Source organism: Carcharhinus amblyrhynchos, chromosome 2 (assembly GCF_965287045.1).
Source record: "Carcharhinus amblyrhynchos chromosome 2, sCarAmb.v2.hapA, whole genome shotgun sequence".
In the NCBI taxonomy this organism is placed as follows: Eukaryota; Metazoa; Chordata; class Chondrichthyes; order Carcharhiniformes; family Carcharhinidae; genus Carcharhinus; species Carcharhinus amblyrhynchos.
The window spans coordinates 68,412,697-68,427,524 of record NC_137325.1 but is presented as its reverse complement, the minus strand read 5'-3'; the positions used below and the strand labels follow the sequence as shown (position 1 = coordinate 68,427,524).

The 14,828-nt window shown below is 38.8% G+C and overlaps 1 protein-coding gene across 2 annotated transcripts in view; it reads left to right on the top strand.

Moving 5' to 3' along the window:
- Positions 1-14,828, top strand: part of LOC145355275 (histone deacetylase 9-like) — a 781,248-nt gene that overhangs the window by 539,891 nt on the left and 226,529 nt on the right. For both annotated transcript variants that reach the window (XM_080207173.1, XM_080207182.1), the window contains exon 14: positions 4,424-4,690. In XM_080207173.1, the coding sequence (XP_080063299.1) occupies positions 4,424-4,690 (267 nt within the window). The remainder of the gene's footprint in view (positions 1-4,423; positions 4,691-14,828) is intronic.

Below are 14,828 nucleotides of genomic sequence, written 5' to 3'. Positions count from 1 at the left end.
ACCTAACTTAAGGAAGGGCAGGACTGGATATTCAGTATTCCTGTGAACAAGGTGTTCAGGTAAGATAGGGCTGGAGGAAAACGAGGAGGGGTCGTGATATTAGTTAGCGAGAGCGTTGCAGTGCTGGAGAAAGACGATGTCCCTGAGGACAGAATCAATTTGGCTCGAGCTAAGGCACAAAAAGGATTGAATTTATGTTGCTCAGTAAAGTCTATAGGCCACCAACTAACAGGAAGGATAGAAAGGTACAAGTCGGCAGGGAAATTACAGAGAGGTACAAACATTATGGAGTAGTTATAATGGGGGACTTTAATTACTCAGATATAGACTGGGGTAGTGGTAATATAAAGGGCAGTGAAGGGCAAGAGTTCCTAGATTGTGTTCAGGAGAATTTTACACAGCAGTACGTGTACTGTCCAACAAGAAAGGAGGCAATGCTTGACCTGGTTCTTGGGAATGAGCTGGGCCAAGTAGATCAAGTCCAAAAGATGTGCTGGTTTGGTGCGTTGACATACTAAATTTTCCCTCAGCGTACCCGAACAGTCACTGAAGTGTGGCAACTAGGGGATTTTCACAGTAACTTCATAGCAGTCTTAATGTAAGCTTACTTATGGCACTAATAAATAAACTTTAAACTTTAATCAAGTGTCAGTGGGGGGACAGTTCGAAGACAATGATCATTATATTGTAAGATGTAGGATGGTGGTAGAAAAGAACAATGGGCAATCCAGAGTACGAATAATTAACTGTGGGAGAGTTCAATGGGGCAAGAACAGAGCTTGGCCAGATAGACTGGCACCAAAATCTGGCGAGAAGCTGATCAATGGACTACCTTCAAAACAGAAATGGTTCATGCGCAGGTATATTCCTCAAAATGGGAAAGGTAATGCAAACAAATCTAGAGCTCTCTGGATGAAAGAGGAGAGTGGAATTATGTGAAAAAAAGTGAATTAATGATAGGTGACATATAGACAATTGAAAACCAGGTTAAGTACTGAAGTTTCAGAGGGAATGTGAAAAAGCAAATAAGAGAAGTGAAGAGGGATTATGAACAAAGATTGTCAACCAAAATAAAGGGGAGTCCCAAAGTCTTCAGAAGGCATATAAATCTTCAGCGATCAGTCAGTAACAAGTATGATTGTCCACCTAAAAAACTCTGTCACTGGTCATGAGTTCTGGGGTCCTTGCGTGGCAGATGAATCTGATCCTAGAATTGCATCCTCGGCCGCACACTTGGCAGTTGTAGCCGAGAGGTGGGATTGGACTCAAGATTGCTGGTATTTCTTTCTCTGGTTCCTTTACTGGACCCCTCTCCTTGCACATAAATAATGAAAAGATGGTAAAAGGCAGAATAGGGGTTATTAAGGATCTTGAAGAGAATTTAAACATAGAAGCTGGGGGGCATGGCTGAGGTGTTAAATAGCTAACTTGCATCTGTCTTTACTAAGGGAACAGGTGTTACCCAGGCCATGATGACAAAGAAGGAAACTCTGTCATTCCAAGGATTTGAAGTTGATAAGGAAGAAGTATTGGATAAAATGTCAGTACTTAAATTTGTCAAGGCATGGGAATGGGTGAAATGCATCCAAGGATATTAAAGGAATTGTGAGTGGAAATTGAAGGGAAAGTAGCCATAATCTTTCTGTCTTCTCTACACTCAGAGGAAGTACCAGAGGACTGGAGAATTGCAAATTGTTATACCGTGTTCAAAGAATGTTTTAAGGATAGGCCCAGCAATTACTCAGCCTCATCCTACTACAAGGTGGAGTGAATTAAACGGGCTAGACACTGGAATTAATGGTGGTGGAAACCTTTGGAGACACCAAATATATTTTTGACTGTAGGGGCTGAATTTTCAGTGCCAACATTTCCCAATTCAATAGATCCACCTCTGTATAAAGGATCCTATCAATCCAGTTTTGCTCAGGGGAAGCAGGGGTCTGATTAAATTAGGCCCATCACAACCAGTTACAGATCAGAGTTGGCCATAGGGGATGCCAAGTGCTGAAGTTGGCTAAAAGCTGGCTAGGTTCTCTCGGACCTCGCACCAGTTTCCTCCTAAAATTTTAGACTTCTAGCCTTCACGCCTCACACTCTGTTAACCCCGCTTGCCTTCCTGTGCCAACACCAAGCCCCATGCCAACTTAATGCCAACTTGTGCCAATCTACTCACAAACTTTTGTCCTTACAGTCTCCATGACAACTGACCCAGTTTGAACCATCGGCTGATTTTGTTGAGACAAAATAAAATAAAGGTTTAAACTCCTATCACAGTATTCATGAAACCCTATTCAAAACTTTTAAATCCCCTCAAGTGCTCAATCCCTTATGAAGACAAATCTCTTTTGATAATCCCACAAATATAATTAATCATGTAATGAATTCACTGAGCTGTCAATCAAAGTGAACCTCAGTCATCCCTGCTGAGATAATTATAACTTTTGTAATACAACCATGTCGTCACAATGACATGATAATCCTTGGGGAAATGTCAAGAAACAACTATTGTAATTGCCAGAATGGTATTATTTTAACTCAAACTGACATTAGTAATTTTGTTTTTATTTTTAAAGTACTGGGGAATTAAATAGCTTCCCATCATGACTGTTCCACTCATTTTATTTACACTTCAGGAGCATTTACATCTATTCTAAAAATTTGTGACACCCTCACTGCAAGTTGTGACTCTTGACACGATGAAACTGGGGTCCATTTGAGCTCAGCACTGAGTTCAAATCATCTTGCTGAGTTCAGGTTTCCCTCATGTGAGTCACATTTGCCCCTTTTCTCTTAACACTGAAAATGGGATGTGTTATAAATGGGACAGGACTTCCACATCATTTTTAAAACTCTACAGAGTCTCCACACCTTGACAAAATTCCAGCCCTAGATGTTTCAAAGTTCTTCAGCCTTGTTATTTGCATTTATGCTCTAATTTACTCATTCTTTGAAAACTATCTAATCACTCCTGCTCCGCTGTTCTTTCTCCAATGTTTTGTAAGGATTTCCCTTCTAAGAATATATTAAACTCCCTGCCAAAAGTTACAATTGAATATGTTTCTGCCACCCTTTCAGGTAATGTATTCCAGATCACAACAACTCTCTGTATGAAATAAGTTATCCTTATGTTGCCTTTAGTTCACTTGCCAATTTCATTAACTCGGTGTCCTTAGGTTACCAACCTGTTCTTACTAGTAGATAGCATTTCTTCTTATTGACTTTATCAAAACCCCATATGATATTTTCTCTCCTTTTTGGTATCATCCTGGTAAATTCTCTACCTTGCTCTCCTTCTTAAGTCACTCCTTAGAATCTACTAATTTGACCTAATTGTTAATTCTATCAATTGTCATTAAGTGCATGCAGGCATTGATCAGATGGTTATTTGAGCACGTTAAAGAGACACTTGGATCTTGTGACATTTACTGTGGTAATGCCCCTTCTAGACCAAAAATTCCAAGTTCAAGTCCCACTTCAGGACTTGATGGCCATTGAAGGCATCTTCTTAACATAGTCTGCCTAACACAGTTTGATTGTCAGCCTGCAAATTCTTTCAATATGCCTACTGCAAGTCAGAGTGTTTCCTGCATGGGGCAGTGGAAAATTAACTTTTTTACTTTGCTAAGTATAATCGTGGTCCAAACCAATTGAAGTCCATGGTTGCCAATGCCCTCTTATGGTATGGTACCTGAAGGAGGAGGAGGATAATAAGTGAATGGAATTTAACTAATGAGAATGGAGTGGAATCAGGAGATATATACCTGCAATGTTTTATGGTGTGAACAAATAAAATACTGACTGAATCTGGATTCTTCCTTCCTCCAACTAGCTACCAGGATTATAGCACTAATAACTCCTTATATGACTCCTGTCATATTTTGCTGTTGTTATAAAACACTTCTACATGTTAGTGCTCAGAACTGGACCCAATACTCTCACTGAGACCAAACCAGTATTTTATGAAGGGCTATCGTTACATACTTATTTTCCTGTTCTATGCATCTACTTATAAGTCAAGGATTTGTGTTTTGTTAGCTGCTTTATCATTTTGACCTTAAGACAATAATGGCCATCTCTTATGTTTGTCGATTTTTAAAATTCGTCAGTAAAATGAGTTTTTTTTTTGAAAGAGGAAAATAATTGAATTACTTTTGAAACTGATGTAAGTTTAGATATATGGGGTAAATTTTATGGTCTGTGTCCTTAATTTTAACAAACATTACAGGTTCATTGATCCTTGTGCCCACAAAAAAAATTCCTAGTGCATGTTCCTGTTGGAGAAAGCTGAAATTCATAAGATTCATCATGTAGAATTTGTATTTACCATGTATCGATGTGTGTGAAAATATTTTCCTTATTTTGTGTGGCAATGTGGATGAATTATTGTGATGTTTAAATTAAATTAGGGTTTTTTTTGTTACAGACACTTTCCAAGCCCCTCGAGCAGCTTCAACAACCTGAATGTCACCCTGAGGAGACGGAAGAAGAGCTCTGCCAACAGCAGACTATACAGAAAGGTGAGGGGCCTCCCTGTGGCAGCAGCAAGAGCAACAGCAATGGCACCTATGAGAGAGCAACAGCAGAACTTCAGCCAAATGTTGTACAGGTGAAACAGGAGCCCCCAGACAGTGATGATGAAATCCAGTTCAAACAGAGCGATCCTGAGGGGAAGACAAATTATTTTCACCAGGTAAGTAAAAGACTACATAATCTATTAATATTCATAAAGAAGCCAGAGAAAACCTGCAGCCTGAATGAATGAATCAGTAATAGTGACAAATATGATCATTAAAAGTTTAAACTTACTGAATTGTATGGAGCTGTGTTTGTTAGCTTCATATCTTCACACATATGTTTTTACCTTTTGAAGAGGTGTTGGAAGGATTAGTAAGCTGATTACCAACCTGTTGAATCACATCATAAAAGTTCCTTTCATGGCCAATAGTATTGGAGCGGAATTTGAAGTTGTAGCTATTGACCGAGAGGCAGGGCATAACATAGTGAGCCACAAGACCTCCCTGTTGTTAGAATAATCCACCTCAGAACATGTTGCATTGTTAAACCAAATTGAATTATCATTGCTTGTAGGTGACATCTTACAAAACAGTGATGCTTGTTGAAGTTAAGGTCCTAGGTCAGCCACATTTTATATTACCTCAACCCTGAGGGTTCTGGATTCATGTTGAACATGTGCACTGGTCAGAGTGAAGTGTGGTGGTGATTAGTGCAGAATAGGATATGGAAACAATTGTCACTCTAGACCAGACTTATGGTTAAACTATATTGACAACTGGTGTACAGCAGCCTAATCAGTGGAGACAGAACATTCTTGTCTTCCTACAATAAGTTAAGGCTTATAATGTACTGTTTACGTTTACAACAGTGATTTGGCATGGTGCTGCTGGAAGTATTTTTCCAGTGTTGTTATTTCCCCATGCTCCCCCAATTGAACTCGCTAAGTAACTAGGATATCCTTTCCCAGCTGCCTAATGTTTTCTAATGTTCTTTATGTATCTCTTTTCTTCTTGGTCTGTCGAAGCCTCTATTTTAGCCTTGTGATTATTTTTGTTTTTTGTTCTGTTCACCCTGTGGTTCACAATGGTCCCCATCACTTGCAGTGAGTCAAGTAGTGGAATTAGAGATGCTGCTGATAATTAATGATAATGATTACAAATAGACCTCAGCATAAATTGGGCCAAATCCCCCTTAGTAGGCATTGGATAGGATTTTCTGGCTGGTCCCGTTGAATGCAACCCTCCAGCGCGAGTTTCCCAGTGACAGAGGTGGATACAATGGGAAACCCTATTGACAGCGGCAAGGCTGGAAGATCTCGCTGCTGGCCAATGAGGGACCACCTCCATCATCAGAGAATATGTTGTGGAGCAAACAGAAAATCCTGCCCAATGATTAATACCATAAAAACTAAAAGAAAATAACACTTTTATATCGACTGACAAGACTACAGGTCACATCAGATAATAGTAGTATAAAGTGCACCTGATCTTTGCAACACACTCTCAAATACCACAAGCATGCAGAATTATATGCTATACAATAGGAAGTTATTTATTGGCCAAAGTAAAATTCAATTTTCAAAGGTAAAAATATTGAGAATTCAATTCAAATTCAAAGAATTTGAGTTCTTTGTGGTGTCTGTGGCTGTTCTACAGACCTTGAAATTCCAGCAGTTGAAGCCCATGTAAAATGCAATTACTGGGGAAAATGTGTTTTTAACACTGTTATCCATATGTTCCAAAAGTTATTTTTGTACCTGAGGTTCCGTTTGATGGGAATTCTCTATCTCAGTGTTGGATTTCAAGCTGTTGTAGAGATAGACTCTTGAAACTTGTGACAAAAGGGGAAAGGAAGAATATTACAATCCGATTGGCAGGTTTCTCCAAGTCTACTGCTTTGCAACTTACATGTTATAATAAAAGACATTTCAAAAATGGTTATTCTAGCCATATAATCTCTTGCCCCATAATGATTTCAAAACTATTTGCATAGATCATGTCTGGATAGACAGTGGCTATTGTTTAACGGCTGAGGTGATTAGATTATGTAATGTCCCAGCCATTAATTCCTGAATGATCCATTATCCATCTTGATGAAATGGGAAGAACATCTTTCTATTGTCTGGATAGACCTTTGGTCTCCATTTGCAATGCAGTTTATAGAAATGCAAATATATGTTCCAGTGTAGTTTCAGTATCAAAATAGTTTTTGACCTCAGTGGTGTAAAATTCCATAGGAGGATGTCGGGGCATGTCTTTCTTACATGGTGGCATAACGGGTGGCACAATGGTTAGCACTGCTGCCTCACAGCACCAGAGACCCTGGGTTTGATTCCCGACTTGGGTCTCTGTCTGTATAGAGTTTGCATGTTTTCCCCGTGTCTGTGGGTTTCTTCCAAGTGCTCCAGTTTCCATCCGCAGTCCAAAAGACATGCAGGTTAGGTGCATTGACCCGCACAGGCGCTGGAATGTAGTGACTAAGGGAATTTCACAGTAACTTCATTGCAGTGTTAATGTAAACCTTATTTGTGACTAATAAATAAACTTTAACTTAACCTTAACTTACTGTAACATTGGAACCTTCCAGAAAACTGCTTAACAGATAATATCATCAGGTGATGTGGTAGCCATCTTTAAGTCAGTACGCTTGCTAGCTTTTTAAAAGTTCTTTTTAAACTACTCAATATATGTCTGATAAGCCAAAGAAATTAAAAATTAATATCACTCAAGCACACTTCACACCAGAGTGGGTAGGGACCAGAATCCTTGAACAGAGTTGGGATGAAAACAAGCACAATTTATTATACTTTTGTCTGTCAAAATTAACTGCATAAAAAGCAATAGAATTTGAATAAACAGTTTCCTATTTGGAGAACACACCATCTTAATGTCCCAAAAATATGGCAAGTAAGTTCATGCCCGGTGCCCACTGGCCTTCTCTGTTCACCAAAATTTAAAGTTGAATAGAAGTACAATTAATTTTGTTGGACGTTTAAATGTAAAACTGATACCAAAATCCTTCGGATTTACTAACTGTTGATGGACAGTAAAGTTTACCTGGAAAATTGCCAGATTAAAAACATATACATTTTCTGAAATACAGAAAAACCCCAGTCACAGTCAAAATCCTTCAGGTGTTACTTTGCAATATAAAGCTGATATTATAAACCACAATGAACTGTCTTCTGTCATTTTCCAATATAAGTGCCGCAAAGAAATGATCAATGTCTTCAACTGTGGCTCTGACAATAATGTAAATTTATTTGGCCAATTCCTCTCCTGGATATCAAGTATTTATTCTGTTGTGATGAGACCTGAGATTTTAATCTTTGTATCCGATATTTATTGTTACCTTACAGTTGAAATATATTCAAATTAATATCAGCGCTGTTTTGGAGGTTTTATATCAGATATTTTCTTGGGTTCAGCATTGGTAGTGATTTCTGTGAGGGAACCTTGAATCACTTCAGGATTATGACCTTTTTTGCACAGAATCTGAGTAAACTTGAGGTCAAAGCAGAAGGTTTATACTCAGTTGGCTTATAAGAAATTGCACGTCACAGAATCACAGTACTGACTGTTAGTTTTCAATTCTGGCAAACTGCTTGAGCAAGTTGGGATTTGTATTGTACACAGAAGATGTCACGTCTTGAAATTCTACAAAATAGATAAACTTGACTGTTTCACCCAAAAGGTTACTTGTCAGAGGCTGTAAGAATTCCAAAGAGCATATTAATTCCTTGAAAACTGCTTCTAGTTCTATTGTTTCCAGTTATCTTCTGCTTTAGTGACCTACTTTTTTTTTGCCTCTGTGTCATTCTGTTCGCAAGTAAACATCTTGAAGTTTCCTTCACCCCCTATATGTTCTGGGGTTGAAGGTGTCAAATGCATAAGATGAATAATTCTCATTCTCTCCCATGAATAATTTACCATGAATCGGGGTAATTGTTACACTTGTGTGTGCTATTCTGTACAAGGTGGTGAACAAGGACGCATGTTTTTATTTATTAAAAAGTCAAGTTTTCTGATGGAAATTGCTATCCAGTTGTGAACGTGAGAGCAAATGTTTGAAAAAAGTCTAAACTGTGATGTTTTATTTTTATTGAGCTCTCCAAATCATTCAAGAATCAAACCTGATCCCATTTCACAGTGTTTTTTAACATCCATTATTGTGTTATTGCACCCTTAACCAATTGAGTGGTGCTTTTTAAATGCTTCTATAGATATACCTCTTGGGGCAAAAGGGAGCAAGGGACATGTTGGGGGGGGGGGATCAGGATATTGAATTTGATGATCAGCCATGATCAAAATGAATGTAGAGCAGGCTTGAAGGGCCAAATGGTCTACTTCTATTATCTATGTTTCTATGTAAAATGAATGCCAAGAAAGTCTGAAATATGTCTGACCTAAAATTATGTTGGGCCATTTCTCCAACATCATATGCAGTAGCCTCAAACTGGGGTTAGATCTATTACATTTGTAAATGAGAAATCTCAGAACACCAGGTTAATGTCCAATGTGTTTATCTGGTGGTACAAGCTTTTGGGAGTGCTTCTCCTTCATCAGGTCATGACCTGATGAAGGAGCAGCACTCTGGATGCTCATGCTACCAAATAAACCTGTTAGACATTAACCTGGTGTTGTGAGACTTCTTACTGTGCCCACCCCCGTCCAACATCAGCACCTCCACATCATATATAAATGAGAATTCTAGTTTACCTTCCTTGCAAAAGTTGATGAGTAAGGTGGGAATCTTTAGCTCCGGCAGTATCCTGAACATATTGTTCTCTTGGCTCTGTGCTAAATGATTACTTAACCATCTTTTGCATTCCTATGTTCAGGCCAGCATTGGTGAATGGTAATAAGGCAGGTGGAAGATCGATGTCTTCAATAGAGACGAGGGAGTAGCCTCTTGTCAAAGTAAAGTCAATGTGACCATTAGTAACAATGGCTCACCTCAAACTCTTGCCCTGGAAAGAAATAGGTAATCTTGCTCTAATCTCAGCATAGTTTTGCATGGTGCCACCAAAGTGCATATGTTAAGCCCAGATCTCACATCTGGACTTATACTCATCCTGAAGTTTATGAAATGTCATTACATTTTTTTTACAAAACCTGCTCTATACTTCCACAGGAGGAATGTCTTGTCAGGGTAGCTGAAGGAATTCTAGCAGTAAATTCTGTGAGCGGATTCTGTAGGCACATCAGAAAGATGAAAGGCTATGTCGGTATGGGTACTTAATTCAATGGATTTGTCAAACTGAAACTGACGGTGTCCTTGGAGTTTCTTATTTCTTCATATCAGACAGTCATTTCTGAAAGGGAAAATTATAACCCAAAAATGTGTGCTATGTTATTATTACTCAAACCACAGACAACTATACACTGAGATATTTGCGTGCAGTAAATATTTCAAATTCTGGGCCAGTCTCTGTTTTTCAAATCTGAAAATATGCATGCTTCAGCAAAGCGCAGCAATGATGAACTATTGTGAAAGGATGCTTGTGTGGAAAATTAAATGTCACAGTAGACTCGAGCAATTTTCTGTTAAAGTTAATTTACTGTTCATCATTTATTTGGAGGTTTATTGAATATTAATTAGTGTGTTTGACTTCCAAAAGGCAAAAGTTCTTGCTTTATTTTTGAGTTAATATTGCTAATAGTGTTTTTAATAATTATTTTCCTCTAAAAATGTGTAATGTAGCTTTTGAAAATCCCACCAATTTAATATTTAAGCAACAGAGGAAGCATTTAACATAAACTTAAATACTTGAGCAAAGCAAAGACGCACAACACAAATGAAATTTTCTTGGACGCATTTTTCCTCACCGTTTTCTGTATCTTCTCAAAGAGCTGATTCATAATGGGATACAGTTCCGCAGGTGTCAATCATTCTTTGGTATTTGTAAGTGGCCACTGCTCATGTGGACCCAGATAGTGAGATTCAGCAGGAATTGGATTATGGGAAGCATTACAGTTAAGGCAGGCCATGTCTTCATTTGATGAAGTAGTTAATACTTACATTTACCTTTCATGCCCTCAGGATGTCATAAAGCATATTACAGCTAATTAAGTACTTTAAAATGCAGTCACTGTTGTTGCAGGGAACACATCCAGGCGTACATTTTTTCCAGCCATACTATGAGATAAGGATCCAAATGTCAGCAGCTTTTTTCCCGCTTTCTAGTCTAAGAGAATCTCCATTTCCATTCCAGCTGAGATAATTAAATCAGCATGCACCAAAGATTGAACCTGCAACATGGTCTGGTTGCATTGCTGACATTAAGTTCTGAATGACCAATAATTTTCTTCAGATTATCACGTTAAAACAGAGGCCATTCTTTTTCTCAAATACACTTCCTTAGTACTCCATCACCCTGCTCCCTCACTGCCTGCAAGTTTAATGTGCCTGCATGCTATTTAACTCTGATCTGAGCTTCAAAGCCAACATTACAGCTATCACCTTGACTAATTTCCAATTCTGCAACATTGCCTGCCTCTGTACCATGTTACCCCTGTTGTCTTTGAAAACTCTAATTGTTTCTTTATAATCTCCACTCTTGAGCATTCAAATGTTTTCCAAGTTTAGCCCCTCGCAAATTACACTTAACTATTAGTTCTTAGCTCTGCAACTTGATTCATCAGCCCTGATCTTTTCTGATTCTGGCCACCTTATTAATTCCCCTTCTTTGGTGCTACCTTCAGCTGCATAACCTTTAATCATTTTGGTCCCGCACTCTGAAATGTTCTCCGAACACTCTGTCTTCCTTCAAACAGGCCTTCAAAACTAATCTCTTATCATCTATCTCCATTGTTTAGTGCTTGATTATTTGCACAGTTGCGAGGCACCTTGAGTATTTTATCTTATTAGAAGTGTTAGAAATAAGGTATTGCTTCAATGAGTTTAATTTAACGTTTCTGTGTCTGGAAGGGTTAAAAACTATTATTAGATTCATGCTGGGCAAAGGTGCTAGTACGTGTCGGGGTTTGTTATGTTCCAACTCTTTTGCTATTGTCCTTCAAGAGTTCTATGGCATGAAGAATAAATAATAGGAGCAATCATTGCTTAGCAACTGGAGGCCCTTTTAAAGGAAAAGAAAAAGCTTTTTAAGTTTTAGTTTTAGCCGAATTTATTGGCAGTTTGAGACAGGACATTGGGGTGTGACCTTCTCTTAACTCTGCCAGGAGAAGCTGAACAGGACAAGGGGTTTGCAAAGATATAACCTTCCTGAGGAATAAGTTACAGTCCATATAACCAGGGAACTGGGACAGAAATAATATTGATGATGATTGGAGTTAAAAGACAGAGACCAAGGTATTATTCAGAAGAAATCAATAAAGAATAAAGAAAGGGTTCTGAGTTAAAGTGATAGTTGCAGTAGCTCAGATTTAAAGTGGGACAACAGACACCAAAGTTAAATCAAATGTCTGATGCCATTTTAATACATTCTGGGAAAGAAGAGTTCAAGCAATTGTGAACAGTTTGTAAGTAGTCAATGCAAAGAAATCCTAAAGGGTTGATATAAAATCTGAACTGGATTTGCTGTTAAAGGTTGAGTGGAAGATCCTTTTTAAGAGTAATTTGTAAAACCTGGACTGGATTTCAGAATGCAAATGACTATTGGAAAGCATTATTGTGAATGAAGATTTTAAAGCATATTTTTGGGAGTGAAGTTTAAAAAATCTCATGTGACAATCATCTGCAGAGATTGAGGAAAAATCCACAGACGTGAGCCAGAATTCTTCAATTGTTCATGAACCGCTGTGTGTTACCAATGTGAACGGAGAATTTGGCATTCAGACAAACCCCTGTTCATAGCAGTGGCACCAGAAACTTCTAGCTGTGGATGAGGTTGGAAAATCCTGTCCACTGATTTGGTTTCAGAGTGGAGTGAATGTGTTTGGCCACAATCATCTTGTGTGCTTAAAAGTTATTTTGTGTTAATGGTTCCATCATAGCTTAAGATGTACTTTGTAATTCGTGTTTATCTTAAAATCTGTGTGCAATTGTTAATCTAAGGAGGGAGTAAAGTATTATTGTTTCATAATCCATTTTTTTCATGTTTAATAAGTGTTTTACCTTGTTAAAATTAATTAGCAGTTCCATGACTGTCTTTCTCCCCCTTTTATTAAAAAATGTAAAAGTTACGGGGGGTGGTCTTACCTTTTGTCCCACCAGTCAATAGATAGGGCAAGCTGGTAAGATCACGAGAGAAGTGAAAAATCAGGTTCATGCTTGATTTCTCACCTATCACGATCTTGCTGGCCCCAAATATCCAGTGTCAGGGCTCACTTGCCTCAGTGGCCTCGCCAGTGAAGGTGTGTGATTGTCTGGGGGTGGGTGGGTGGTGATTTGCTGTGGAGGCCAACAATCCTTGGGGGTACTGGGGGAATCTTGGCTGTGGTGCTCAGCAATTGTGGGGCTGGTGCTTTTCAGAGGGGAAGGTGACTGACAGATCTTTATTCTGTTGTTCAAAACAGAGAGATCTGCACATGCGCAATTGCGCGATCTACTGTGAACTGCTGGCTTTCCAGTGAGCTGTGGATCTGCTCACCACCCCCCCCACCCCCCACCACCTCTTCCACTGCCAGTGGGAAACAGATTTAGCATTTTTTTCAGAGTGGCATATGATTGGACTTATGGCCTACCCAAAAAAAAAATCTGAAATTCTTCCATTTTCACACTTGTTTGGGATTTTGAATTCCTTTGGTAAGATTGCCACCTTGGTCTTTTGAGCCAAGGTTCCATTTGGGACCTTCCCATCCAATTGTAACATCAACTGGGATCGTAATAAAAGAGATATAAAAATGCAGTTTGTTGTCACCCCATTCATATACATGCTGGATTCACTGTTCGCTGGAAAAAGCATGCTTAGCTATAAGCACAAAAATATCAACATTCATAGAACTTGTGTTGTCCAGAAGACAAATGATTAGAGGAAATTGCAGGGTGAACAGTTGATGATTTGGTGCCTTTTTACTGTCAATTAGATATGAAAAATTGTGCAGCTGAAATGGAGAGTTGTTAAAGTGAAACTTGACCAAGCTCCTAATGTTGTGCTTTAGCAATGGGATTATTCCACACAGCTAAGCAGGAAATGCCTTGTAGAAACAGGAAGTAAAAATGATTCATGCAGTGGTGAATGAAGGAAATTCAAGACATGGAAGACTAGAGGGCAGGGAATAATGCTTCACTATGAGAGTTTTACTCAGCAATAGCAGGAATGCATTTCTTTGAATAAGGTTAAGTTAGGAAACTGCTGAGACTTACCAAATAAGGCCTGGATCTAGCTTAATATTCTCATTGTGCTGAAGTGCCTTAAAAGAAATAAGGGTGTAGATTATATTTGGTATATTCACAAAAAATAATGAACATAAACTGTACACTCTTGAACTCTTGTAATCTAATTAGCCAGAGGGCCAATGGAAATCTGCTTCAGATATTGTATATTAGTGTTAATTTTGTGTTTTATGTGAGGTTGACTGAACTTGAAGTCAAATGTAAAAGAAACCTCTCTTTCTAAAGAGAAGTTTACCTTTCCTCACATTATTGTTATGCTCATTCTGGAGGATCAGATGGCACAGACTGAATATTCTGGATATGTTGCCCCTTTGTAGCGTATTTGCAGGGTATGTATCTGTGTTTTACTCTCCTAATGTCCAAATTTTCTATTCTACATCACACAACTTTGCAAAAAATGGCAAACACAGCTAGTAGCAAGAGCCATACAAGCACATTATCTTGCTGCATAGTTGTAATGCTCTCCACTGTCGAACAATGAGTGAACATTAGGGTGAATTTTTGCAATGACAGAGTACCTCCATCATTGCAACGATGGTGGAAGAGGCTGAAATGCGGAAATCCTGCACTGAACGTGGCATCTATAATTTTCACAGGGGCAGATTGTATTTCATGCCTTTCATGGAGTAAGCAGCCCATAAATCAGTAGCTACCTCAGCTTGTGTCTGAGTTTGCTGACCTAGCAATGCGAGACAAGGACCGAGATTTTCCAGCCCCATCATGGGAGGATTCACTGCCGGAGATTCAGCCAAACATCCACTGACTTTCCATTGGCAATTCTAGTAGTAGAGGGGAGAATGGGAGAGTGAGGGGGATGGAGGAGAAAGAGGAAGGGAGAGTGGGGGGATGAGAGGAGGTTTGGGAGGGAATCCCATATGGAGGGTAGACATGGTAGTAGCAGGTCTGAACTTTGCAGATTTATTTGGATAGGTAAGGAGGGTACCATTTAAAAATGCGCAGGAACACCTTTGTAGTTTACTCTAATGTTGTATTCACTGCATTAGAAGTGGCAA